This window comes from Meyerozyma guilliermondii, genomic scaffold (assembly GCF_000149425.1).
Source record: "Meyerozyma guilliermondii ATCC 6260 scaffold_7 genomic scaffold, whole genome shotgun sequence".
Taxonomy (NCBI): Eukaryota; Fungi; Ascomycota; class Pichiomycetes; order Serinales; family Debaryomycetaceae; genus Meyerozyma; species Meyerozyma guilliermondii.
In genome coordinates, this window is record NW_001809794.1 from 227997 (window position 1) to 254896 (window position 26900).

General features: G+C 43.5%; 15 protein-coding genes across 15 annotated transcripts; 8 read left to right on the forward strand and 7 right to left on the reverse strand. All coding sequences in view use genetic code 12, as the record gives it.

Moving 5' to 3' along the window:
- Nucleotides 1-22: 22 nt before the first annotated feature.
- Nucleotides 23-2287, reverse strand: MAK5 (putative ATP-dependent RNA helicase; the record flags this gene model as incomplete). Its single annotated transcript, XM_001482221.1, has 1 exon — nt 23-2287. The coding sequence occupies one exon, from the start codon at nt 2285-2287 to the stop codon at nt 23-25; it is 2265 nt and encodes a 754-aa protein (XP_001482271.1).
- A 64-nt stretch (nt 2288-2351) lies between these two features.
- PGUG_05292 (25S rRNA (adenine2142-N1)-methyltransferase) lies at nt 2352-3359 on the forward strand (the record flags this gene model as incomplete). The annotated part of the gene is made up of 1 exon (XM_001482222.1): nt 2352-3359. The coding sequence occupies one exon, from the start codon at nt 2352-2354 to the stop codon at nt 3357-3359; it is 1008 nt and encodes a 335-aa protein (XP_001482272.2).
- Nucleotides 3360-4185: 826 nt separating this feature from the next.
- Nucleotides 4186-5829, forward strand: PGUG_05293 (sugar porter family MFS transporter; the record flags this gene model as incomplete). The annotated part of the gene is made up of 1 exon (XM_001482223.1): nt 4186-5829. The coding sequence occupies one exon, from the start codon at nt 4186-4188 to the stop codon at nt 5827-5829; it is 1644 nt and encodes a 547-aa protein (XP_001482273.2).
- Nucleotides 5830-6635: 806 nt separating this feature from the next.
- AAT1 (aspartate transaminase) lies at nt 6636-7916 on the forward strand (the record flags this gene model as incomplete). Its single annotated transcript, XM_001482224.1, has 1 exon — nt 6636-7916. The coding sequence occupies one exon, from the start codon at nt 6636-6638 to the stop codon at nt 7914-7916; it is 1281 nt and encodes a 426-aa protein (XP_001482274.1).
- A 227-nt stretch (nt 7917-8143) lies between these two features.
- PGM2 (phosphoglucomutase) lies at nt 8144-9808 on the forward strand (the record flags this gene model as incomplete). The annotated part of the gene is made up of 1 exon (XM_001482225.1): nt 8144-9808. The coding sequence occupies one exon, from the start codon at nt 8144-8146 to the stop codon at nt 9806-9808; it is 1665 nt and encodes a 554-aa protein (XP_001482275.2).
- Nucleotides 9809-9887: 79 nt separating this feature from the next.
- On the reverse strand, nt 9888-11426 carry GZF3 (Gzf3p; the record flags this gene model as incomplete). Its single annotated transcript, XM_001482226.1, has 1 exon — nt 9888-11426. The coding sequence occupies one exon, from the start codon at nt 11424-11426 to the stop codon at nt 9888-9890; it is 1539 nt and encodes a 512-aa protein (XP_001482276.2).
- A 526-nt stretch (nt 11427-11952) lies between these two features.
- PGUG_05297 (mitochondrial 37S ribosomal protein uS15m) lies at nt 11953-12888 on the forward strand (the record flags this gene model as incomplete). The annotated part of the gene is made up of 1 exon (XM_001482227.1): nt 11953-12888. The coding sequence occupies one exon, from the start codon at nt 11953-11955 to the stop codon at nt 12886-12888; it is 936 nt and encodes a 311-aa protein (XP_001482277.2).
- A 262-nt stretch (nt 12889-13150) lies between these two features.
- On the reverse strand, nt 13151-13771 carry PGUG_05298 (MIND complex subunit; the record flags this gene model as incomplete). Its single annotated transcript, XM_001482228.1, has 1 exon — nt 13151-13771. The coding sequence occupies one exon, from the start codon at nt 13769-13771 to the stop codon at nt 13151-13153; it is 621 nt and encodes a 206-aa protein (XP_001482278.2).
- Nucleotides 13772-13849: 78 nt separating this feature from the next.
- On the forward strand, nt 13850-14734 carry PGUG_05299 (uncharacterized protein; the record flags this gene model as incomplete). Its single annotated transcript, XM_001482229.1, has 1 exon — nt 13850-14734. One exon carries the CDS (start codon nt 13850-13852, stop codon nt 14732-14734), a length of 885 nt encoding a protein of 294 aa, XP_001482279.2.
- Nucleotides 14735-15619: 885 nt separating this feature from the next.
- Nucleotides 15620-16852, forward strand: PGUG_05300 (uncharacterized protein; the record flags this gene model as incomplete). Its single annotated transcript, XM_001482230.1, has 1 exon — nt 15620-16852. The coding sequence occupies one exon, from the start codon at nt 15620-15622 to the stop codon at nt 16850-16852; it is 1233 nt and encodes a 410-aa protein (XP_001482280.2).
- A 190-nt stretch (nt 16853-17042) lies between these two features.
- On the reverse strand, nt 17043-18980 carry PGUG_05301 (uncharacterized protein; the record flags this gene model as incomplete). Its single annotated transcript, XM_001482231.1, has 1 exon — nt 17043-18980. One exon carries the CDS (start codon nt 18978-18980, stop codon nt 17043-17045), a length of 1938 nt encoding a protein of 645 aa, XP_001482281.2.
- Nucleotides 18981-19735: 755 nt separating this feature from the next.
- On the reverse strand, nt 19736-21361 carry PGUG_05302 (uncharacterized protein; the record flags this gene model as incomplete). Its single annotated transcript, XM_001482232.1, has 1 exon — nt 19736-21361. One exon carries the CDS (start codon nt 21359-21361, stop codon nt 19736-19738), a length of 1626 nt encoding a protein of 541 aa, XP_001482282.2.
- A 154-nt stretch (nt 21362-21515) lies between these two features.
- Nucleotides 21516-23189, reverse strand: PGUG_05303 (uncharacterized protein; the record flags this gene model as incomplete). Its single annotated transcript, XM_001482233.1, has 1 exon — nt 21516-23189. The coding sequence occupies one exon, from the start codon at nt 23187-23189 to the stop codon at nt 21516-21518; it is 1674 nt and encodes a 557-aa protein (XP_001482283.2).
- Nucleotides 23190-23414: 225 nt separating this feature from the next.
- On the forward strand, nt 23415-23885 carry GPI19 (phosphatidylinositol N-acetylglucosaminyltransferase; the record flags this gene model as incomplete). Its single annotated transcript, XM_001482234.1, has 1 exon — nt 23415-23885. The coding sequence occupies one exon, from the start codon at nt 23415-23417 to the stop codon at nt 23883-23885; it is 471 nt and encodes a 156-aa protein (XP_001482284.2).
- A 19-nt stretch (nt 23886-23904) lies between these two features.
- Nucleotides 23905-26679, reverse strand: PGUG_05305 (uncharacterized protein; the record flags this gene model as incomplete). The annotated part of the gene is made up of 1 exon (XM_001482235.1): nt 23905-26679. One exon carries the CDS (start codon nt 26677-26679, stop codon nt 23905-23907), a length of 2775 nt encoding a protein of 924 aa, XP_001482285.2.
- Nucleotides 26680-26900: the final 221 nt, after the last annotated feature.

Genomic DNA, 26900 nt, shown 5'->3' on the forward strand with positions numbered 1-26900 from the left:
TTTACATATAGAATGCTAGCTTCTATTTGCTTTTTTTTGTGCTCTTTCCTTTTTTTAACTGGTCCAATGCTTTGACTTTTGCATGTCCCCAAACTGCTTCGTGAGAGTCACCGGTGAGCATTTGATGAGCCAAATTATCAACTCCGCTAGTCAAATAGGATCTTCTTTTGTTTATGCGAAGACGTTCATTTAGAAGCGATTTGAGTTCTGCTCGCAAGCTGGCAGCTTGATCTTTTGTCAAAATTTTGTTATCGTCTCTCAATCTCTGCTTTCTCAAGTGGTCGTCCACAAATTCTTCTTCCATATCAACACCCAATTCCTCGGCGGCTTCCTTCATCCACGAATCACTTTTCTTTGTAGAAACCGTGGAGATTGTAGAATTGGCCAATTTGGAAGATATGTTCACACGAGGCTTCAATTGCGTAACCAAGTCCATCTCAATGGGTAGAAGCTTGACGTCGCTATGCATGTTCATCCGGCTTCCTTTATTTGCACTGTCAGCTACAAGTTTTCTCAACTTTCTAAACGGCCCTGAAGCTTCTTGAGGAGAACAGAACATGACGGAGACACCCTCTTTCCCTGCTCTTGCGGTTCTTCCAGAACGGTGGACATATACGTCCGCAGACCTAGGAAGATGGTAATGGGCCACATGGTCAATATTGGGAATATCAAGGCCTCTAGCAGCGACATCAGAAGCTATCAAAACTGCAGTCTGATTTTTTTCGCCAGCAGCCTTGAATCGTTCGAGCGCTCTCAAGCGCTGCTTTTGTATCATAGACGAGTGGATGGAGAAGGTGGGAATGTTCAAGTTTGTCAAAAATGGTACTAATCGCTTCACGGAATCAATGGCATTTGCGAAAACCAACGTCGACCCAGGATACATCAAAAGGAAATAGTACAAGTAGAGATCTCGCTCTGACGGCCCGCACTCGACCAATGCTTCTGTAACTTTTCCAGAGACGATTTCCTTGGGGTTTGCGTCGATGACAGCAGGTGTACGGTCTCTGAATTGGAGTTTGGTGTTTAGCAATGAGAGAATTTCGTCATTTTCAATAAAGGAGGATTCCTTATTTCTTGGTTTATTATTCGATAGTTTGCCAAACAAGTCTCTGGAGAATGTAGCACTGAAAACCAAAGTCTGCCATCTGCGAGAAACACCTTGTGTCTTCTTGGGTCGGTGCTTATTGAGCATATCGAGAATTTTTTCGAATTCTTCAAAATGACCATCTTGGAGCAACCGGTCGGCTTCATCAAGCACAATCATGTCTGTCAATGCCATTCGATTGACAAGATCAACGCTCTTTTCCATTAATTCTAGACATCTTCCAGGAGTCGCTACCAAGATACTTGGTCCATGGGACAAGAGCCGTTCTTGCTTTTGAATCGATAAACCTCCGGTGATGCTAACTATGCCATTCTGTGCCAATGGAGAAAACTTGGCAATTTTATTCATGTGGTCCACCACCTGATGGGCCAATTCTCGCGTAGGGGCAAATATCATGGCAGTCGGTGGTTTGATAGTGTTTGTCTTGGACTCAAGCTGAGCCAAACAACGTTCCAAAATGGGAATTCCATATGCCAAAGTTTTACCTGAACCCGTAGTGGCTTTACCTATGACATCTTTTCCTTGAAGAGCAAGAGGAATTGCCTTGCGTTGGATCGCCGTGGGCTCCTTAAAACCACAGCCTGCTAAACCATTAATAGTATAGGTGCTCAAAGAAACATTTTCCATAGACCACTTTGGAAGATCGGTGTCTTTCGGAAGCGAAGCGTCAACTCCAACAAATGCGTTTTCACGAAGCTCGTCATCTTTGTTGGGTTTCTGCTTCTTCTTGGATTTGAGATCAGGTTCATCTGAAGGACGTTTGGTTTCTGTTACTGGATCATCAAAACCGGTGAATTCTTCCTCATCATCTTCATCTTCAATTTCATTTTTATCTTCATTTTCATTTTCCTCCTTTTTGGTGTCCTTCTTTTCTTCCTTTACAACAAACTCGGCCTTTCCATCCACATATTTGACGTCCACCCCGTCCAATTCCTCAATTCCATATAAACCCTCGTAACTTTCAAGATTATCGGGAATCTCTACTGGCTTCCAATTTAAGCTGTCGGCCCTGACGACTTTGGACTCTTTGCGTTGCTTTTGCTTCAAGGTGAGCGGCTTGCGCACTGCAGGCTTCTTTGCACCCTTCTTGGGTTCTTTTTTGCCTTTTCCTTTCTTCTTGTTCGGAGGCATATTGCAGACTGATACTACGCACAAGTGGTTGCAGAAATATGGCGATGACATCCACACACCCACACAATTCTATCACTTAGCCATCTCATAGATCTCATAGAGAGAGCGATCCATAATGCCTAGAGCTAAAAGCCTTTTGCTGCATCGCCCGAAATCCATAACCGCCACCAAGACCCCACGTACTTTAAAGCCACAAAAAGCTAGGAAACTTATACGCAGATATCATGTATTGCAAAAACAGCGAGCTACATTATTGAGGAGAATCATACAAGCTCAACCGGAAAAACTTGGCTTGGATTCAAGTTCAGAACTTGCAAAGTATCTCAAAAAGGAGTACCCACAGCATCTAAAAATTTATGTTATTCACAGGGAAAGAGCTCAAAAATCTGGGAACTTAACCAATTCGGTCGATGATGAGAACTCAGATATCCATAAAATATGTGCTCAATTAGGCGACATCGACGGAGAAATTGCTAGCTTGGGAGGAATAGAAGCATACCAGGTTGCATCTACGCAAGGACAGGACAGTTTACGAGGTGGAGACTCTTCTAAAAAGCTTGTAGAATGGCTAAAAGCTAATTATACCTCCACAATTTCTGGCTCCAACATGTTAAATGCTCTTGAAATCGGATGTCTAAGTGCCAATAATGCCATATCAACCTCCAAGATTTTTCTGGAAGTCATCAAGATCGATTTGAATTCGCAAAACCAGTCCAAGATTCTACAACAGGATTTCATGCAAAGACCAATGCCCAAAAATGACTCTGAAAAATTCAATTTGATTTCCTGCTCACTCGTTATCAACTTTGTTCCCTCTCCAAGTCAAAGAGGTGACATGCTCAAAAGAATAACCCAATTTTTGAAACCTCCTAGAAATGGTAGTATGAGCACACTTTTCATGGTTCTACCATTACCGTGCGTCTCAAACTCTCGCTATTTTGATCATCAGTCTATGGATGAGATTATGAATGCTTTAGGATTCACGAAAACTTGCTACTACGAAGCAAAGAAAATAGCATACTGGTTATACGATTGGAATGGAAATGTCAAACACGACTACACTTTCCACAAAAAAGAGAAGCATACAGGAACAAAACGGAATAACTTCTGCATCACGCTCTAATAACGTCATTCGCGCTTACAATAGTGCCGGTTTTTCAGGCCGATTTTTTAAGCCGATTGGCTTATTGCATGATGAAAACGATTTATGCACGATGCCGACTGCGGGATCCAACGCGACGATCGGACTACCTGCAGGCCCTGCGTCATCGGAAAAACTTTAGGATGGATTTTCCGGGCCTCAGTTCGAGATGAAATTGGGATTGAAAGTGGAAAAATATGGTGAAACTTTCGCGGAAACAACATCAGAACCAATATGGGCCACCGCCTGCACTAGACCCGATTGTTTTCTTCTCACATTGTACCTTTATTTCTCGGAATTTTTTGATCAGCCGAGACTGCATACAGGAAGACCCGGGAAGAGCCGCATTCATTAGGAGCATTGAACGTTGACATTTTCAAATGAAATGCGAGAAGTGGGGCAATTGTCGGGGAACCTCGATATTTGATCGGCAAGTAATGAATTTTTTTGCTCAAAGAATTGCCATGAGGCTTATTTGCCAAGGTTAACACATTCATTTCTCAAAGCCCTGAAAGAATCGTTCACTAGCTTCCCAATGACCCTCCCCTTTCTTTCAGCCCCGCGCGGTGCCCCACTATGCCCTCATTTTTGTGCCACTTTTGCTGGGGACGACGGAGAAAACTGGAGTGCGACCGGGTTAACTCTGCATAATTATGCATGATACCTTCCTAATTGGACGACGTGCGTGATTATAAATTTTTCAGCATAGCGTGATTGCATGAAAATTTATCCGGCCGGATATATGGCATAGTATAAAAGGCTGGCAATATATCTTGGCCTGAACTTTACATTTTCAGACTATTTTATAATGTCACAACAAGAACTTGATTCGGGAGTTCAGACTCCCATCAATAATGACTCTTTGTTAGTCAAAGATGACAAACCAGAAGAGGAAGAAGAAGCATTACCTACGTTGGACGACAGTGACAAGAAACATATTGCCGTTTCCATTTTCTGTCTTTTGATTGCGTTTGGTGGTTTCGTGTTTGGTTTCGATACCGGTACCATTTCCGGGTTTGTTAACATGCCTGACTTTAAGCAAAGATTCGGACAACTTGAACATGATGAATACACTTTGTCGAACGTCAGAACTGGTTTGATGGTTGCCATTTTCAACATTGGATGTGCTGTCGGTGGTATTTTCTTGTCCAAGGTGGCTGACATGTACGGAAGAAGAGTGGGACTTATGTTTTCCATGCTTATCTATGTGATTGGTATCATTGTGCAAATTTCGTCTCTGGATAAATGGTACCAAATTTGTATTGGACGTGCCATTACTGGTTTGTCGGTTGGTATTGTTTCTGTGTTGTGTCCCTTGTTCATTGGTGAGTCTGCTCCCAAGAAATTGAGAGGTACTTTGGTGGTGGTTTTCCAGTTGTTCATCACATTGGGTATCTTTTTGGGTTACTGTACCACCTATGGAACAAAGACTTATGACGATTCGAGACAGTGGAGAATTCCCTTGGGTTTGTGTTTCGCGTGGGCCATTCTTTTGGTTTCTGGTATGCTTTTGATGCCTGAATCTCCTCGTTACTTGATTGAAAAGAACAAGATTGAAGAAGCTAAAAAGTCTATTGCCAGATCCAACTCTACCACCCCAGACAATCCCGCTGTCTACACTGAAGTGCAATTGATCCAAGCTGGTATCGAGAGAGAAAAAATTGCTGGTAATGCTTCGTGGACTCAATTGATCACCGGTAAACCCAAGATTTTGTCAAGAGTTATTATGGGTATTATGTTGCAATCTTTGCAACAATTGACTGGTGACAACTACTTCTTCTACTATGGAACAACCATCTTCAAAGCTGTTGGTTTGCAAGATTCTTTCGAAACCTCGATTATTTTGGGTGTGGTCAACTTTGCTTCTACCTTCCTTGGTATCTATGTCATTGACCGTTACGGAAGAAGAAAGTGTTTGTTAACCGGTTCCGCGTGCATGTTTGTCTGTTTCATCATCTACTCGGTTTTGGGTTCGGTTAACTTGTACAACAATGGTTATGACGACTTGACTGATACCAACAAACCCACCGGAAATGCCATGATTTTCATCACCTGTCTTTACATCTTTTTCTTTGCATCCACTTGGGCCGGTGGTGTGTTCTGTATCGTGTCTGAGAGTTACCCATTGAGAATCAGATCAAAAGCTATGTCGGTGGCTACCGCAGCCAACTGGTTGTGGGGTTTCTTGATTTCGTTCTTCACTCCATTCATCACTTCGGCTATCCACTTTTACTATGGTTTTGTCTTTGCTGGGTGTTTGTTGTTCTCCTTCTTCTACGTCTTCTTCTTTGTCCGTGAGACCAAGGGTTTGACTTTGGAGGAAGTGGATGAATTGTACTCTCAAGATGTGCTTCCATGGAAGTCATCTTCTTGGGTTCCTCCATCTGCCAAGCAAATGGCATTCGACATGGGATACGCCGAATCTCAAAAAGCAGAACAAGAACATATTTAATGATTTATGATAGGAATAGTATTCTTTTCGAAAGTAGACCGAAGTAGACTGAAGTTGACATCAATTGTAATGGTTGCGAATCGCCCAATCGGGTAATTACCGACCAGATACCAGAAGCAAAACTCTATCACTTCACTCAGCACTCAGACTCCATTTATTTCCAGTTATCTCCTATTGTCTCCACTCATTATCAATTCCACTTATCTCCGCTCAATTTCATTCAGTCTCACAATCTCATTAGTCTCCTCATTTTAATTCACTCTCACTAATATTTTCCTGTACCTATTTTACCGAGCCTATAACCGCACCCCACCGGAATAGGCTGGCGCGCGCCGTGAACATCCGACCTCGGCATTTCAAAATTGTTTGAAGTGTCGATCAAACAAATCTTTGCAGTTCCATACAACACTGAACCCATCACCATCTTCATGTCAACCCATGGTGAACACCTGGACTAAATCTCGGGTCTTCACGTGCATCCGCTCGCCCGAATTATCGGAAGAAACAGGCTTATGTCAGCGGCGGTACAACACCGTTCCCCACTTCTGATTTCGGCCCACTACATATATAAGGCCACCGACCGTCGTACGCGGCACGACAACGAGTGTAAGTATTATTTTCTGATTCTGAACCCAAATGTTTGTGAATTGGAGAGAGATGGTGTTCGACAGTTCGGGTCTGCGGATCATCTCATGATGATTCATGGTATTGAGTCATCTGAAAAATTCGGAAAATTACTCAATATCAGCCGATAAATCACGAAAATTCTGTAATAATTCCTCTCATAATTTCTTGTATTAACCCAGATGCTTAGAGCCAGATTGCAATTTCGCACCTTCTCCTCTGCTTCCAGAGTGGCCAAGTGGGCCGAGATCCCTTTGGCGCCTCCAGACAAAATTTTGGGAATCAGTGAAGCTTATGTCAAAGATACCAACTCCAACAAGATCAACTTGGGTGTTGGAGCTTACAGAGACAACGCTGGGAAGCCAATCATTTTCCCATCGGTGAAACAAGCTGAGAAGTCATTGTTGGAGACGGAAACCGAAAAAGAGTATACCGGTATCATCGGTAACAAAAATTTCCAAAATATTGTCAAGAACTTTATCTTTAACAATTCTGACAAGGACGCAAATGGTGCTCAATTGATCAAGGATGGACGTATTGTGTCATCTCAAACCATCTCTGGAACTGGTTCGTTGAGGGTTATTGCTGAATTCTTGAACAGATTCTACTCGGCCAAGAAGATCTATGTCCCAAAACCTACTTGGGCCAACCACATTGCCGTCTTTTCTGATGCTGGTCTTACCGCTGAGTACTATGCGTACTACAACACCTCCAAGAATGACTTGGACTACGAACAATTGAAGCAGAGTTTAAACAATGCCGACAACGAATCGGTGGTTTTGCTTCATGCTTGTTGCCACAACCCTACCGGTATGGACTTGACCTCCGAGCAATGGGACGAGGTGTTGCAGATCATCCAGCAGAGAAAATTGTTCCCATTGATCGACATGGCTTACCAAGGATTTGCCTCGGGTAGTCCATATGAGGACATTGGATTGGTGCGTAAAATGACCAAATTGACTGCCGAAGGTAAGCTCTCGTCTTTTGCCTTGTGTCAATCGTTTGCCAAGAACATGGGATTGTACGGTGAAAGAACCGGTTCCATCTCCATAGTCACTGAGTCCAAAGACCAAGCTACTGCTATTGAGTCACAATTGAAAAAATTGATCAGACCAATGTACTCCTCTCCTCCAATCCACGGGTCCAAGATTGTCGAGACCATCTTTTCCAACCAGGACTTGTTCCAATCGTGGTTGACCGACTTGGACAAAGTTGTGGGAAGATTGAATGGTGTTAGAAGCAAGTTGTATGAAAAATTGGACAAGTCCAACTACAACTGGGACCACTTGATGAAGCAAAGAGGTATGTTTGTGTACACCGGGTTGTCGGCCGAGCAGGTGATTGAGTTGAGAGAAAAGTATTCCGTTTATGCTACTGAAGACGGACGGTTCTCGATTTCCGGTATCAACGACAACAACGTCGACTACTTGGCCGATGCTATTAATAAGGTTGTGAACAAGTAATAGAGTAACTAATATAATATGGCTACGAAAAAGAAAGATGGGCTACTTTATCTATTTACGAATAGTAGCCCCACTATTATATATTTACGAATTGACTCCGAAGGTCGCTCCGGTCCCCTCAGAATGTTCCCCGACCCCAACAGCAACGCACCCCAACACCAGCGGCCTCTCTCCACTTCGAATTCCTACTCTTCTTGTGTGACTTGCTCAATTGCGTCGAATTAGTAATGTCTGTACAAACCGTGTCCACCACTCCCTTTGGGGACCAGAAACCAGGTACTTCGGGCTTGAGAAAAAGAGTCAAAGTTTTTCAACAAGAACACTATACTGAGAACTTTATTCAGGCCATTTTAGATGCCATTCCCGAGGGTGCCAATGGCTCTGCTTTGGTCATTGGAGGTGATGGTCGGTACTACAACGACCATGTGATCCAGCTCATCACCAGAATTGCTGCTGCTAATGGAGTGAAAAAATTGATAATTGGAAAAGATGGCATTCTCTCCACCCCCGCAACTTCCCATGTCATCAGAATCAGAAAGGCTACTGGTGGGATTATTTTAACGGCTTCCCACAACCCAGGAGGCCCAAATAACGATCTTGGAATCAAGTACAACTTGAGTAATGGCGGTCCAGCTCCAGAATCTGTTACCAATAAGATCTTCGAGGTTTCCAAGAATCTCAAAAGTTACAAGATCAGCGATGTTGGTTCTGTCGATCTTGGTTCAATTGGCACCCAGACCTTGGGTTCCATCGAGGTGGAGATCATTGACTCCACAGCAGACTACGTGGCAATGTTGAAAGATATTTTCGACTTTCCATTGATCAAATCTTTCCTCAACAAGGACAAGGATTTCAAGTTACTTTTCGATGCCTTGAACGGTGTCACAGGACCCTACGGCTACAAGATCTTTGTGGAAGAGTTGGGGTTGCCAGAGTCGAGCGTTCAGAACTTTGAGCCAAAACCTGACTTTGGTGGCTTGCATCCTGATCCCAACTTGACCTATGCCAGAACTTTAGTGGACAGAGTCGACAAGGAAAATATTGCGTTTGGTGCCGCTTCCGATGGTGACGGTGACAGAAACATGATCTACGGCGCTGGAACGTTTGTTTCTCCTGGAGATTCCGTTGCGATAATTGCCGAATATGCTGATTTCATTCCTTATTTCGAGAAAAACGGAGTCTTTGGTTTGGCCCGGTCCATGCCCACGTCCGGTGCTTTGGACCTCGTTGCCAAGGACAAAAAGTTGAATGTGTACGAAGTGCCTACGGGGTGGAAATTCTTCTGTTCTTTGTTTGATGCTAACAAATTGTCTATTTGTGGAGAGGAATCGTTTGGTACGGGTTCCAACCACATCCGTGAAAAAGATGGTCTTTGGGCCATCGTTGCCTGGTTGAATGTTTTGGCTGGCTTTAACAAATTGCACCCTGAAGCGTCTGCATCCATCAAACTGGTTCAGGATTTGTTCTGGGAAAAATACGGAAGAACTTTCTTCACGAGATACGACTTCGAAGAAGTACCTTCTGACGGTGCTAACAAGCTCGTGTCGTTATTGCAATCTATAGTTGATGAAAACAAGGAAGGAACCGAGTTAGCACCAGGCTACGTTGTTCAAGAAGGTGCAAACTTCTCCTACACTGATTTGGATGGGTCGGTATCCTCCAACCAGGGATTGTTCATCAAGTTCAAAAATGGTTTACGTATCATTGTCAGATTGTCTGGCACAGGTTCTTCTGGAGCCACGGTCAGATTGTACTTGGAGAAACATTCTAGTGACAAATCCGTCGCCAACACTCCGGTCGATACCTACTTGAAAGACGACATCGATTTCGTTCTCAAGCTTTTGAAATTCAAAGAGCATTTGGGTAAGGACGAGCCCGATGTGAAGACATGATGCCAAGTACTAGATACTGTTTATTGGTTTGTTCCCATCATAAATACAACGCACTATATCCTTCATAGGCTTTTTTGTTCTAAGCGAACTTTGATCTTTTGCTTTCATTATCTCTGGCTCCCATGATCTCTTCAAGGCGGCGCTTCATGGAGTTTTCTCTCAACCGAGCTGCCTGCTCCATGGCTTCCAACTCCATGATTCTGGTTCTGTACAAGTCGTTGACAAGCTCCAATTCGGAAATACGGGTCTTTAGTAATGTGACATCTTCGCCATTGGCTCCGCTATTAGACGACCTCTTGTCCTTATCATCTCCCGAGTTACCGTCCAGTCCATTATCGTCGTTTTGTCTGTTGGACTTATTTGGTTTTCCTGCTGAAGAATCTCCTTTTTCATTCGAACTTTCGTTTCGAAGGCTGTTAATACCAGGCAAAGAACTTCCATCCTGGCGACCGAGCGAGCTGAAGCTACTAGGCAAATGAGGAAGCGAAGGCTTGGAACTGGCCAGATTTTGGAGAGGTGGTAATGATGTCAGAGACGTCTCTGGCGAGTGGTTGTGGGAGTGAATATTGGAGGATAACGACGACAGGGGTGTGCTGTGTGGAGGGGTCTTGTTTGCCGAGTTTTGGCTGTTCATAGCAAACTGAGGACCGAACGAAGGTGAGGAAACTGTCTTGGCAGGAGTGGCCGAGTTGTTATTCGAAACAATCGATGGAAGTTTTGGAGGAAGGCTCAGAGAGCCGTTTTGGGAGCTGAGGGCCGCGATGAGTGGAGGAGATTCCTTTTTCAACGAGTCGTAACGTTCATTATTCATTAATGAGAAACCAGTTGCATGGGGCCGTGAAGTCTTTTGGAATGAAGCGCTGGGACCAAGTTCATTAGACATGTTTTCGAGCGCTCCAGCAGCTTGTACAGCGCTCAAGGTACCATTTGTGGAAGCCGACGAAGGCTTTGAATTCTCACGGGCATTGCTAAGTGAAGAAGTAGTAGAAAGCAAGAGCGGTGATGTTATTCTTTGCAATCCTGGAGCAAACTGCGTTGGAGTGGAAGATGGATAATGTAAGGGTTGTACTTGGTGAGTTAAGTGTTGCGACAAGTGCTGGTTGTAATTCAAAGGAGTGTTGAACGCACCGTTGGAACCCGTGAACGACTTGGACCCAGAAGCTGGGAGAAGAGGTGTCAACATTCCACCATCGGATTGTTGTCCATTCACCGGAGTGGGCGAGCGTTTTTTGGGTTTGGGTGACTTCTTGCCACTGCCATTCAAACTGGGTAATTTACTGTCCTTGGATTTGAGTTCTGGGGTGTTAGGACCCGACGATTTCGTCGAGTTGGGTTGTTTTATCCGGTTCCGAGACTTGATCGTGTCTGTCTTCAAAGATATAGGACGAGGGCGCCCGTGCAACTTGAGAAACAACCCACAAGCATTACACAACACTTGACCGGTTTCGTCTCTTCTCCAAAGCGGTGTGGTCTGGGTTTTGCAGTTTCGACACACCGGCGTAGATATGTTAGTCTTGGACGTGGTGGTCCCATTATTCATGTGGGTGGTTGACTTTGCGTTGGGATGCACCGGGTTTGTTGGTGGAACTGCAGCGGGAAGCCGTTCGATCTGGTTCATTTTTATCGATTGCTAAGTGAAAATTTCAAAAAGTGGGACGACAACGTGACGACAGCTTTGGGCAAAAGAATCGAGCTAGCTTCAAGAAAGTGGCAATTTGATGTATCCGATACACCGGTGAGATAGTATTAGCAGCAAAATAGCGTTCTGATCGTTTTTTACCCGCTTTATCAACGCCGTAATCAAGAATTTCAAATCTGTGTGGGCGATAAAAATGTCAACAAGCGAGGTTAAACAATTGAAAGTGGGTTTTAATCGCTTCTAAGGTATTAGACAGTACGGAAAATGGCTAATAAGGACTGAATTGCACCTTTTAAAAAATTTGTTGTCTTATCTGATAAAAATTTTCCTTTATCAATGGGACTGTATCAGTGGAAATTTTTTTGGACTCGTCGCATTTGTGTCCCTGCTTATGTAACCGAAGATAAGGCATTATACCAATGCCGAACGGTGCCCAAAGTGAGCCAAATTTTCCTTACATAAGCGGTCGATATTTTCTCAAGACTTTTGAAAAAAGGTTGAAGCCATGATGAGAATCGGGGTCCGTTTCTTCGGTATGAGTGCTGCTCTTCGGGCAGTTGCTCCACAGAAGGTTGTTCCTTCGATAGCGGCAAAGCAATTCATTCCCCAGGATGCCGCAAGATCCAAAATTAGGTCGCTCAAGCGTCGTGAAAATCGACTCAAGCGTCAAATTATTCGTGATGTCAACAACCTTAAAAAGCATAATCTTGAAAATGTCAAGTTCCAGGTGGATCCGGTTTTGGGAGACGCTTCCAATTCGTTTGTAAAAAGGATTAGAGAACAGATAGATGACCAAAATAATTTGGCTTATGGATATCTGAGAGAAGAGTTTGAAAAATTATTGTATGGAGCAGAGAAGGCTGGATTGGACAAGGGGGTGATGGGCAACCCTGTGTTGTATGACTCACTCAAGGCGACGGCGGAGCGTAAAAGAAGGGCCCTTTTGACCATTTTGCATGTTAAAAACACCAATGTTGCCGACAAGAAAAAGATGGCGGTGAAACTTGCACGAGAAGAATTCCAGAGACAAGAAGGAGATACCGGATCTGCCGAGGTCCAGGCTGCGGTTTTGACAGCTCGTATTCATTTTGGCATGGACCATGTTCGTACATTTCCTAAGGACAAGGCACACTTACAAAGAGTGAGAGAAATGGTTCAACAACGGCAAAAAATGCTCAAGTATCTTAAGGCAGATGACCCTGAAAGATACTACTATGCTATCGCAAAATTGGGTTTGACAGACGATGTTGTGACCCGGGAATTCAACATGGATAGAAAGTACTTGCAAGAGTACAAGGTGTGGGGAGACAAGCAACTTGTCAAGTTGTCGGACAAGCAAAAGAGAAAGGAACAGCAATTCACCGAGTTGCAGAAGAGGGTTGTTGGATACAACCAATTGACCAAGAAAAACTTCGAGCAGATCTCAGGCATGAAGAAATGAACATGTATATAGTAATGAGAATGCAGAGCAGAGGCACAGTTTACACTGGTAGAGGCTTATTAATACTTTGTATTAGAGCCCTTGATGTAATGACTCTTGGTGTAATCAGATCCTGAATGGATCATCAGTCTTGTTGGTCACTTCTTGAATGAACCATCACGTTATGTGATTCGTAAATATAATTGTCAATTTTGAATGACTATCAGTCTTGAACGTAATTATGACTCTAGTATCATAGTTCTTCTGAAGTTTAGTCATTCTTCTAGTATTCGTTGGTTAATGCGTTCGCCAAATCGTCAACTTTTGCATCTTCCTTCATCGCTTCGATGTCGCGGCCCAAGCTTGCAATCAGGGCATTTATATCGTTTTTTATGTCGTTTCCCTCTTTCGCGAGGCTCATTAATTCATCGTGAAGTTCCTGGTTATCAGCACACAACTGATTGTATATTATGCTCAACGTGTCTGCCGATTGCTTTCGAGTACTCACCAAGCTGGCATCGATCAATTCGTCCGGTGTGAGCATATCTATGGGAATACGAGTGTCTCCATCGTACTGTCGTCTGTGGGCAGCTTCGACTATTTCGTCCAATTCGTCCAATTTTGAAGCCAAATTTCGTTCCTTGAATATTAAGGCAAACTCCTCGAGTGATTTGCTCTGCCAGAAATCGATAATTTGGCTCCGGGCCATTTCTAGTAGACGTACACCGTCGCTCGATGAAGATATTATGGGGTAACATTTCTTGATCTGGTCTATAGATAATCCTTTTTTGATTGACTGGTCTAGCGCCTTTTGACTGACGAGCTTGAGTCTCTCGTATCGTATCTTTTCTGCGGAACTGGCCATTTGGTAATTGTTGCAATCGCTATTTGTTTTGTATCGCATCTGCGATTTACTTTTCGGTGCACGGGTGTATTTTCACACCTTGCCTTCATTCTCAACTATCGTGTTAAACCACCCATTATGAGTGATCCAAGCAGTCTCATTCAGCAAGCTGAAAAGCTCACCAAACCCCAGCTGGGGTTCTTTCTGATGTTTTCCGGGTCGTCTCTGTCATATAGACTCGAAGAAGCTACCGATTTATACGTTCAAGCTGCTAACCAGTACCGGTTAAAGAAGGATTTCGAACGGGCCGGCCAACAATTTGTCAAGGCAGCCGACCTCCAGAAGAGTCTTTCGAACCACAACGACGTGGCAAACCATTTGATAGAAGCTTACAAGTGCTACAAGGGTGTAAATGTCCAGGGGGCCATCGAAGCGTTGTCGCAAGCAATTCACATATTCTTGACCCAAAATGGTCAATTTAGGCGTGCTGCCAACTTCACGTTGGACTTGGGAGAGTTATACGAGCTGAATGGCGACGTCCCAAATGCAATTAGCAGCTACGAAAAGGCTGGAGACTACTTTGACACCGACCATGCTGAGGCTCTTTCCAATAAGGCCTACCTCAAATGTGCCGACTTGAGTGCTTTGCAAGGGGATTATAAGAGAGCAGTGGAGTTGTACGAGAAGATCATCAAGAACTCGTTGGGGAACAACTTGACTAAGTGGAACTTGAAGGACTATTTCTTGAAGACATTGTTATGTGTTTTGTGTCAAGACGACTTGATAGAAGCCCAGAAAAAGTGCGAGAATTTCTCCACCGAGGAACCTACGTGGTCCACCACCAGAGAATACAAGTTGATTCAAGACATATTCGATGCCATGGACCAGGGGGATGTCCAGGCGTTCTCTGACAGGGTATTTGAATACGACCAGTTTAGCAAGCTCGACAAGCTCAAGACGCAATTATTGTTGAAGATCAAAGGTCTGGTCGATAAAGATGACGACGAAATGGATTTATTATAGGCAAAAGTCCAACTTCCACACATAACGGCAATGCAAATAACTAACGACCAATAACCTGTCTTCGTATCTGAGACTTTGCTATCGCCTGCACCGCCCCAATCGGGCAGTTGGCGTACCCCACAACCAGCGCGCATTCTTTTTCCGCCCCAACTATCTATCATTCTGTTCGCAAATACATGCGATTTTTATCCGTAACGATCCACTTGATATTTAGATAAGAAACATGTATCGCTAAAAACGCTACCTGGACTATAACCGGGTATGCGGGTATCTGTCTTATCGGATTTATGTCTTGACCGTTCTCGCCAACCGTAATTTAGATAAGTCCATCTTAATAAGGAAAGTGATTGCGTCCATGCAGCCAAGGTTGATTGTCCTGGAAGCGAGGCTCATAAATAGAACGAAGAACCATGGTTGATCCAATATTTCCATTATGGACCCACGTTACGATCCTAATATAGTTCCTGGAACAGTTCATCTCGTGGATATTGCCGGTGACCTCAATGCAAAAAGGTACTTCCGGAGCCAAAGATATCATTCTCCAACCTCAGCCGAGCAGCAACCCCAATGATCCTTTAAGATGGTCCCGGGCGAAGAAATTGAAACAATTTTGGCTCTTGTGGTTTTTGTCGTTTATGCTTGCGGTTTCGGTGAATTGGAGTGGGCCAATTTGGGACTGAAGACTTCAATTGTTCGTTCTTTGATTTGAACGTGTCGTCTGCGTTGTGTTTCATATTCTTGGGAATCGGGTGCTTGTTTCTTCAACCTACCGCCTTGAAATTGGGCAGAAGATGCGTATATTTATTCTGCACTGTTCTTGTGACTTTTGGCAATTTACTCGTTTCTCAGGCTACTGGAGTACAGCATCTCTACGGCTCCAACATTATGTGTGGCTTTGCAGCTGCTCCAGTCGACTCATTGGTTGAAATTTCCACTACCGATGTGTTTTTCCAGCATGAAAGAGCAGAGTACCTTTCATGGTTTATCTTGTCTCTTTATGCTGGTTCTGACTTGGGACCAGTTGCCTGTGGTTATATTGTCGAGCACCTCAGCTGGAGATGGTGTGGATATATTCAAATCATCATCTTTGCTGTCACACTTGTGGTTTGTCTTTTCTATATGGAAGACACCACTTTCAGAAGAGACTACGACTCTTTGCAAGGAGAAGAAGAAATTATGCACCAGATTAAGAGCAGAGAGTCCTCGGTGGCTCCACAACCAGTTACTGAAAAATCTCGTGTCGTTATTGGTCTGGAATCAGACGACCTTTCTGATGCTGCATCGATTGCTTCTGTTGACCATTCTATTCCCTTGAGAACGTACTGGCAACGTATGAGGTTGATAGAGACGGAGTACTCCGACTTGCGGTCGTGGTTGACAATTTTTATAAGGCCATTTTTCCTTGTGAGCTTCCCTGCCGTTGTTTGGGGAGGACTCATCTATGGGGCTCAAATGATGTGGCTTTCTTTACTCGCTACAACCCAAGCTGAAATCTACTCTTATGCTCCGTACAACTTCTCTACTCCACAGACAGGCTTGACCAACTTGGGGGCATTGGTTGGTTCCATCATTGGTATGTTTTACGGAGGAAAATTTGTCGATTATCTCACTGTTAAATTGGCCAGAAGAAACAATGGTATTATGGAGCCCGAGTTCAGATTATGGGCTATGATTTTGCCAACTGTCTTGAATGCAGCTGGTTTGCTTGCGTATGGCCTTAGTTCGGCCTACCAAGCACCTTGGGCCGTCTCTGTTGTCGTTGGTCAAGGCTGCTTGGGATTTGCAATGGGCTCATCTGGTTCAATTTGCTTAACTTATGCTATTGACAGTTATCCAAAGTTGGCTAGTGAAGCATTGGTATTGATGCTTTTTGTTAGAAATTGTATTGGCTGTGGTTTCACCTTCGCAATTCAGCCATGGTTGGACAAAAATGGGTTGAAATTGACCACCTGGTTGATGTTCATGTTGTCGTTGATTATCAATGGAAGTTTTATTTTGATGATAATGTTTGGCAAATCGTTTAGAAGATGGACCAAAGAACGGTACTACAAGTTTTCCGATCCTATGTTTGGAGAATTTTTTCAAAGGAAAGCAGTAGAGTTTAAGGGAATTGTTTAATGAAGAGATATGAATTAAGGGTAAAGTATAGTATAAGTCCTACATAAAAATCTGAACTAAGGTCTTTGTTTTGTTCGGCGAGAGTTGTACTATTAAGGTATTGTATTCACATTAAAAGTCCTGACTAAATGTCTTTATTAACGTCTGGATTATTTCTTTCTCGAGAACAAGCTTCTCAACTTTTTGATTATTACTTCTTTCTCGAGAACAAGCCCCTCAACTTCTTGATGATAATATCTTCATCGTAATCATTGAGGATAACCTCACCCTCCTTGTCCTTAACACCTTCATCCCCATGCTCAAGCTCCAAAGATTGAACAGATTCAAGCCTATGATCTCTCAAGCACAAAGTGGCGAAGAACAAAGGCACAACTAAGCACAAGCCAACAATACACAAGAGTCTTTGTACGTGGGCATATGCCAACACAACCTGGACTCTTTCTGGAGTTCCCCAGACATATTGCTCAATGAAACCAGGGAAACCAACAGAACCATATGGCGTATTATAAGCAAGCTCTGCAACCGTTTCAGAGAGTCCATGAGCTCTAAAATTCTTTTTGATTTGCTTGAGCATAAGGTTACTCCACATGGCACCAGAAACACTACTTCCAAATGCAGATCCAATATTGTAACTTGCCAAGTAAATGGAGATCACAATGGCCATGTACTCGTGATTGGTACAGGCTGCAATAGACACTTGGGTGGCATAGGTGAAGAATCCAGCACCAAAACCCATCAAACACAAACTTCCAATGACACCATTCAAGTATTTTTCTGATTGGATACCGTCGTTGTCACCCCTGTAGTGCAAGAGAAGACCCATGGCGATGAACCACATACAGACTCCAAAGATAATAAATGGCTTTACTCTTCTGAAGAAGACCACCACCAATCCAACAATAGTACCAGTGATCACCGACACAAAAGAATACAACGATGTGATTCTGGTAGCAGCTTTGACACTAGCACGCATTCCAACCACCAACACAGTGTACATGAAATCATTGGGCATGTACCATACAAAGTTGATGAATATTCCAACGATGAGCGACGACCATACTCCTCTATCTTTCACCAATTTCAAAGGTAATACTGGGTGCTTAGCAAACTTACCTTGCCAGAGAAGGAAGAATGGAATGAGAACAAATCCAATGACCAATGGAGCAATGATTTTTCCCTCTTTCCAAGTCTCAGAAACACCTCCAGCGATGGTGAAAGGAACTAAGATGAAACCAAAGATGCAAATTATGAAGAGAATACCGATCACATCCAAGTGCCAGAACAAGAACACAAGGTGGCTCCACATACGCTTGAACCAAGAGCCTTGGAACTGTCTTCTAATTTCTCTTTCTTCTTCTTTGAGAAGAGCCCATTCTGGTGTCTTGCGTGCCCTCAAATACATATGGACGAAGCAGCAAAGAATTGGCACACAAGAAAGCGGGAAGATAAACGCCCAGATTCCAATACTGTAGCTCCAGCTATGAGCGGCAAGCAATTCCGACGAAACATTGCCGGATACCCAAGTATTGATAATGAAAGGAAGACCTGGAATAAACGAAGCAGCCATTCTCCAGTTCATATTGGAGAAATCGGCCAAGATAATCTGAAACATAACGATGACACCAGAGTATCCGATCTGATAAAGCACAGCACCTCCAGCAAACCGGTTGATGTCAAATGCTTGTGACTCAATGACAGTTCCCATGGCATAAAACAAAATGGAAATCACCAAGAGTTCGAGTCTTCCAAACACATCAGATAAACGAGCATATGTGGGCTGGGCAGCAGCGGCAACAACGGCTCTAATAACGTTGACAGTAGCCAATAATGAGTGGCTCAGGTATGAGGCAGTGGCATAACCTTGAAAAGTATATCTGAGAGTACCATCCAACGAGTAACAGTACGAAGCACAAAAGATACTGACAAAGAGAATGATTCTCAAAACAGGATGTGTGTACTGGTCCGCAAGGGCTTCAGCCTTTCTGATACCAATAGATTTGGTAGTAGATTTGGCAACGGTGGAGTTGGGGTCGATGTATGGAACTCGGTTGTCTAATTGATCTTTGTTCGCATCAAACAGACCAGTCCTCTTATCCAGACCTGAGTCTGTATGTTCAAGATTACTCATGGAAAAATTGCTCAAAGGAAAGAGGGGATGCTCTCTTAATATACAAGGCTAGGAAAAAATTTTTAGATGGAACTGATAAAATCGATAGCAGCCTCAATTCTTGGCCCTCCTGCACCGCGGACATACTGATGCACGTTGAGCCGCACCGTCCCAATAAACTTTGTCCAAATTGGGATCAGCCTGGGCGCTTAAATGCACGAGCCGCTGGGCACTTTCCTGTGATTGGTTGCTTCGATATAATGTCATGCAGCCAAGACGCACCATGCAAACAAATTTTATCTGATCATCGCTTGATTATGGTTGGATTCTGCAAAAACTAAGCAGAAGTTAAAAACTGTAGCAAGGTAAGGTATCATAACTAGTAAAACACTGCAGGCAATCGCCAACTGCAATTGAGAGCGCAAAGATCGGGGTCTCGCTGCACAATGCGGGATTTTCTTTTTCGCACACAAATCTCTCCGCGTAATGCATTTCCGCATCGGACTAAAACAGCTTCGTATCTCTTCCCCAAATGGACTTACTATTGAATTTGCTCGCTACGAAAACGGTCGAGGCGGGCGGTTTACTGTTTTTTTTTCTTTATGCATCAAACGGCGTTATACCTTAGCTGCACTCAATTTGTTCTTTCGTACTTGTTGCATACATAAATGTGATTTTTCTCCGAAACGGAATTGAGCCGTTTACGATGCATTGACAGCCATTAGTTCATTCTTTCTCTGTTGCTTGTTCATTCTTTCTTTATTCTCTATATTGTTTTAAACCGGTTTTCCACCAATAAATTCACTCCATCTTTGCACTTCCGATGGGATTTCCACCACATCTGGAATCACATCAAAGTCAGGCTTGGTGCTAATTTTAGCCCTCAAGCACTCAGCAAAGAGTTGTGTTGTGTTGGGCTCATTAAATAATGCAATACCAAAATCAATTGCATTTCTTCTCATGACATAGTCTTCATCGAGCAAAGATTCTGCGCGAGCACCAGCCAAATTAAATACAGCACTGATTTGCTTGTCTTGGAAGATTTCTCGAAGTGCTCTCTTGTCGGTCTTGGGGAACTCAATAACTTCAACTTTTTCGGATACAAAGTCGTTCAAGTATTTTGCAACCTCAGGAGATGCAGTGTAGTAGTTGTAGCCAAGTCCAGATACTGTTTGGGCAACCTTACCCAACTTATCATTGGTCAAATCTCCTCCAAAGAGAATACCAGAGCCTGGTTGTGGAACCTTAAAGTTCATTGTTGATTGGATCGAAGTCCAGTATGCTTCGACCTTGTCTTTACCGAAACATGCAACCTCTCCTGTAGAAGCCATTTCCACTCCTAAGAAAGGATCAGCACCAGCCAACCTGGTGAATGAAAATTGAGGAACCTTGGTAGCGACTCTGTCGTACAGGCGACTCATCAAATCAACGGGCTCAGGTACATTTTCCTTGATCAATGCTTTGGCAGCAATATCGATAAAGTTGGTACCCAATACTTTCGAGACAAATGGGAAAGATCTAGAGGCACGAATATTACACTCAATAACCTTTAATTCGCAATCTTCATCGCCCAATGTTCCATTATGGTCGTCCTTGATAATTTGCATGTTGAAAGGACCACTAATTTTCCAAGCTTTTGCAACCTTATCAGCGATTTCTTTCAATCTTCCAAGAACAACTGGAGAAAGGTCCTGAGGTGGAAGAACCAAAGTTGCATCTCCAGAGTGAACACCAGCATTTTCCACATGTTCTGAAACAGCATGTACCAAAACATTACCATCGCTTGCAACTCCATCAATGTCAATTTCTTGAGCACCAACGATGAATTTTGAGATCACCACAGGATGGTCCTGGGAAACTTTAGCAGCATTGGACAATTTTGTCTCCAATTCGGCCTTGCTATTGATCACAGACATGGCAGCTCCACTCAAGACGTAGGAAGGTCTTACCAAAACTGGATACCCAACTTCATCAGCAAACTTTTCAGCTTCATCAACCGAGGTGAGCTCTTTCCATCTTGGCTGGTCAACGCCAATAGAGTCCAAAATCTGAGAGAATTTGTGACGATCTTCGGCCTTGTCAATGTCAGCTGGGTTAGTACCCAATACGTTGCAGCCTTGCTCTTGTAAAGGCAAAGCGATGTTTTGAGGGAGTTGTCCTCCAACACTAACAACCACACCTTGAGCGTTTTCAAGCTCATAAATATCAAGCACTCTCTCCAACGATAATTCTTCAAAGTACAATCTGTCAACCTCGTCAAAGTCGGTCGAAACAGTTTCTGGGTTGTAGTTAATCATAATGGTCTTGTGGCCAGACTCTCTCAATGCTCTAGCTGTGGAAACGGCACACCAATCAAATTCAACTGACGATCCAATACGGTACACTCCAGAGCCCAAAACCATGGTTCCGTGTTCGTTGAACTCTATATCTGATGAAGTAGCATTGTAAGTGGTGTAAAGATAGTTGGTGTTAGCAGGGAATTCTGCCGCCAAAGTATCAATCTTCTTCACAAATGGGACAATACCAAACAGCTTTCTAACGGCACGAACTTCCAACTCAGTAGACTTGACACAAAGTGCAATTTGCTTGTCTGAAAATCCCAATTTCTTTGCTCTTTGACATCAAGTCAGAGTTAATTTTTTCCAACAGACCAGTGGCTTCCAATTCACGGTACATGTTGACGATATTCATCAACTTGTACAAGAACCATTTGTCGATTTTACTCAACTCGTGCACCTTATCAACCGAGTAGTTCTCGTGAAGTAATGCTTGACCAACTGCCAACCATCTTCTATCGGTAGGGTTTTGCAAAACGTCGTCCAAGTCTTCAAAAGTGTCACCTTGGAAACCAATATACGAAGGGTCAACTTGTCTGATTGCCTTTTGGAACGACTCCTCAAAGTTACGGCCAATTGCCATGACTTCACCGACAGATTTCATGGCAGAACCAATGTCCCTTTTAACGTGCTGGAATTTTGCCAAGTCCCATCTTGGAATCTTGGTGACCATGTAATCCAACGAAGGTTCGAAATTAGCAGAGGTGGTTTTGGTGACTGGATTGGGCAACTCGGGGAGAGTATGGCCAAGTGCAATCTTAGCGGCAGTGTATGCAAGTGGGTAACCTGTAGCCTTGGATGCCAAAGCTGAAGAACGAGACAAACGAGCATTGACTTCGATCACTCTGTAGTCGAGTCCATCAGGTTGTAAGGAATATTGGACATTACATTCACCAACGACACCCAAATGGCGGATAATCTTGATGGCAGCAGATCTCAACATATGGTATTCTTCATCACTGAGAGTCTGAGATGGGGCCACCACAATGGAGTCACCAGTATGGACACCAAGTGGATCAAAGTTTTCCATATTGCACACGGTGATACAGTTGCCCACGCGGTCTCTAACAACCTCGTATTCAACTTCCTTCCATCCTTTCAAAGACTTTTCCACCAAAATTTGCGGAGCCAATGATAATGAACGAGAAGACAAATCTCTCAATTCTTCCTCATTTGCAGCAAATCCAGATCCTAATCCACCCAATGAGTAGGCAGATCTCACAATAATGGGGTAGCCAACACTTTTCGCTGCCGCAAGAGCATCATCGACGGTTTCCACCGCAATCGATTCGGCAATTGGAATATCAATTTCCTTCAAAGCTTTGGCAAATAAATCACGATCTTCAGAAGTTTCTAAAGTTTTAATGGGTGTACCCAACACCTTGACTCCGTACCTTTCGAAAACTCCCATCTTGTCCAATTTAACTCCCACATTCAAACCAGTTTGACCTCCAAACGTCAACAAGATACCATCTGGTCTCTCTCTTTCAATAATATAAGTAATGTACTCAGCAGTCACAGGCAAGTAGTATATTTCATCTGCCAACGCGTGCGATGTCTGGTTCGTGGCAATGTTAGGATTGATCAAAATTGACTTTTTATTGGCTTCTTTCAACGCCTTGATCGCTTGAGAACCCGAATAATCGAATTCACCAGCCTGGCCAATAGAAAGCCCTCCCGATCCAATAACAAGCACTTTTGAGACATCCACGAGCTTCTGGCTGGTATCTCCTCCCAAAGATTTGAGCAATTCCGCTCCAGCGTAACTGATCTGTGATTGGTTTTGAAACCTCGAAGCGACAGAAAAAAGCCGAACGTTGTGAGTACGTGGAATGTGGTGTTTTACAGCAAACCCCGACAATCTGGGTATGATTTTTACCCAGTTCATTGGCATTGTGACTCAACTACTCGATTTAAAGTTGCAATTGCCGTAACTCAAGGAAGAGGTTTTTATCTGAAAATTTTGAGCCCTAAAACGGTAATGACTCAGCGCTAGCCGCGTTGCGAAATCTACCGGGTATTTCCTGGCACGGTGCCACATTTCGGCGTATATGTCAGTCCGCTGTCCTGCGCACGACCTGCAACCTTTATGACGCACTACATTTGACAGATTGAATGTATGAATCGACGCCATGAAGATTTGGTGGTAAGTCAATCGGACCTCTTGGCAACCCACAACATTCTGAATGCAGAGTATAGGGGTTTCTTTATATATGTACTTAGTTCTATTAGTTTGTTTGTATGGATCGGCTGGACCGTAATTCCTGAACATGTTCTTGAAAACTACCTTTATATAGATTATTATCCTGATAAGTACTGGACGGTGGCCATACCGGCCTATTCCTTGATGCTCATGGTGTACATATACATTGGAATGGCCCTTTATAATACGGAAGTCTTGACATTTGCAATTGACGATGTGAGAAATTTCGTGGACTCCTACACATACATGCCGGAACAAACCGTTCCTGGGAGTCGTTCCAAGTATGAAAAAACTCTTGATTATGTATGGAAAGCACCATCTGGAGTGTGGGACTTGCCCATTACTTTAGTGAACGAAGTACTATATACAGATGATAATGACGAATAGTTAATACAATCTATATATGCTATACACTATAGGCCTGTTGTAAGCTCTGCTTCATTTCAGGATCAATAGTGGCTAGAATGTGGTTGTTCCAGATGTCGTCGCCAAGCATTGCCTTGAAACTTTGAAGAGTTTGGCCTATGGCATTTTTCAATGCCTGGGGTGGCTCAAAGTAGTGAGCCACTGTGGTTATGAATATCGACAAATTCTTTCTGCCTTGTACGGTTGAAAGTCCTCCGAATCCTTGATCGGGGTTCTCGTGGATTGCCTGCAAGATTCCTTGGTAGCATGTCTCCTTTTCGTTATTATCGATCAAGTATAACATATGAGAGCACCATGGAATAATAAACTCAACGAGTCTAGGTGCCAATTTACTGGCTCCTCCATTCAATCCTAGTCTCCCCAAGCATATAGCGGCATTCTCTAATACTGCTTGTTGCATGTCACTGCTATTGATGAACGGTATAAGCAAGTCAAGGAAGTTATTCATATATGGTTCCAATTCTCCATTAGTGCAACGCACTGCAATTTCACCCAATGCCCATATAGCATTGTTATATACGGCGTACGAGGTGTAGTTTCTGTTGTTGATCTCGTTCCCGATGCAGACAACCACCGACAGCAAACATGGCTTAACGGTTTGTTCTGGGACGAAAATCGCCAAGTCGCCTAAAAGGGCATAAGCTGATTGTCTGACATCATCGGTAGGATCTTCAAAGCACAAGAGAAGCATTTGCATCAAGTTGGCACCATTAATGAGATCTGCGGAATGTCCTTCGAATCCTTGAATCAACCCATCTATAAGGTCCAAAGATGTAACCATAAAGTCCTTCTCGGGAGTGTCGATTAAAGGATCTGTATGACACTGCTGCTCAACTTCAATGCAATGAGCCAAGATCTTGGAAGCTCTCTCGTATACTGGAAGGGCATAAGGAGCAAAAAGCTCGCCCAAGGTGGCTGCGACAGATGCCATACATTCCAACAAAGGCCATAATGAGTTGTCGTTGTCGTCCAACGATTGCCATTTGTGAAGAAGTGGAGTCAACAATGTCTCTACGTTTTGAGGATTAGCAGCAAGATTGTCATGGCCCATCACCTCGACAAAAGTCTGAACACAGTCATAGAGGATCACAAGGTTGCGTCTTTGATATGTTTCAAAGCACTTTGCAAAATGGACTAACAAAGGTGCCAAAAACACCTCAAGCAATGAAGAATCACTTTCCTCAATAAAGGATGAAAGAGCTGAGCACGCAGCCTCTTGAACCACTTTTTTGCTGTCCAAGGAACAGTTCATGATTGCTTGGAAAGTAGGCTGGAAATAGTTGGAATAGTTGCCATAACGTGCCTCTTCGTTAACCCATTGAGCATAACGCGAGAGTGTCCAGCAAGTGATTTGCCTGACTCGGGGTTCATTATCTGACAATCTTTCCACCAAAAATGGAATCAATGTAGGAATCTTATCTCCGGCAAGTTCCAAACAACTTTTGCTGATGGCACCAAAGGCCAATATCGAAGCTTCGCGAACAGGCCATTCGTTTGCAACTATCTTTTCCTGGAGTATTGGGATGGAAATCTGGATCACATCACCTGGGAAATTCAACGAGAGTATATCCAACGTAGCAGCTGAACACTTACGAAGTGACCATTGGTTGACGTCATCATCGTCGTCATCTTCATCATCTTCATCGTCTTCATATTCGGAATCGGAATCGACATCAAACTGATTCTGTTTTGCCCGCTTGGACGAGGCAGTATGAGCCGACTTGGATTTGGCGGCCTGTGGCTTGACATCTTCGTCTCGGTCAGCAACGTCTGCGTTATCTCTTTCATCTATCATCTCCATGTAGAATATCTCCTCTTCCGAGTACACCATTTTGTCCAACAAAACTGGAAGAATCAAGGGTAATTTGGGCTGGAAAACCTGCTTGTTCGTTTCTGTTGCAGGAGAAGTGGACAATGCTAACAAGAACTCACATGCCTCCAAGGCTACATCTTCATGGGTGTCTTGCATCAAATGGAGACAGTAGTTCACCACTCCATCTAAATGAGGAATAATTTTATCTGAACGAGCTTCAAGAATCTGCGCAAACGCAGTGCATATGTTGCGTCTTACTTCGTTATTCTCGTCGTTTGCCAACTGAAACAATTTGGCAAGAAATTCGTCCAATTGCACCAATATAGATTGAGATTTGAGCGGAATGAATTGGTTGATGCAATGAATGGCGGTAGCTCGTACTTTGGGGCTCGAATTTGGGTCCATTAGTGTCAACAAAGTAGAAATAATGTAGTTTAATGGTCGTTCACCATTGTATTCACGGTCCACCTGGTGGGCACTATCCTCGCAAATCTTCGACAATGCACTCATAGCCGCTTCCTGAGTATGAATGTTGGATGTTTGGTTATTTTTGATAAGCTCAATCAACTGAGGTAGACAATGAGGCCATCCATCCATTCCATAGATGGAAAATAATGAGGTTATAACATTTCCAGTTATGTTTCTTACCATCGAGTCGTTAACTAAAAGGCCCTGAATCACATTTTCCTTCAAAAACAGGCGGTCTACGTCTCTTTCCTTGAGGATGCTGTTTTTCAAATTGATACCCGCTGCTGCTCGAACATCTGATCTGGCAGTATTATCCAATACCAATAAGCTGAAAAGATAATTTTCAAATTCAGGCTCTAATTTTGCTTGCTGAAGAGCATCGTTTGCCAATTTTCGCTCGTTGTTATCAGCCAGAAGTGTGCCCGTAAAGATATGGGTCAACTGTGCCAAAGCCTGAGGGTCAGCACTCCACATGGTTATTTTGAATCAAGCCGGGACCAGATTAGTAGTAATGTGGCGGGGTGTAGATGGCTCAATATATCCAGTAGGTGCTAGAGGTCTTGGCTGGTTGGGAATTTTATTATTGTTTGCACCTACACTAGTTGAAAAAAATTAAAATTCAAAATGTGTGCGATGAAGAGTGTGCAGGGAAACCGGTGGGGTGTAGAAGTTTAGTAATTTTTCAGAGAAAAGAT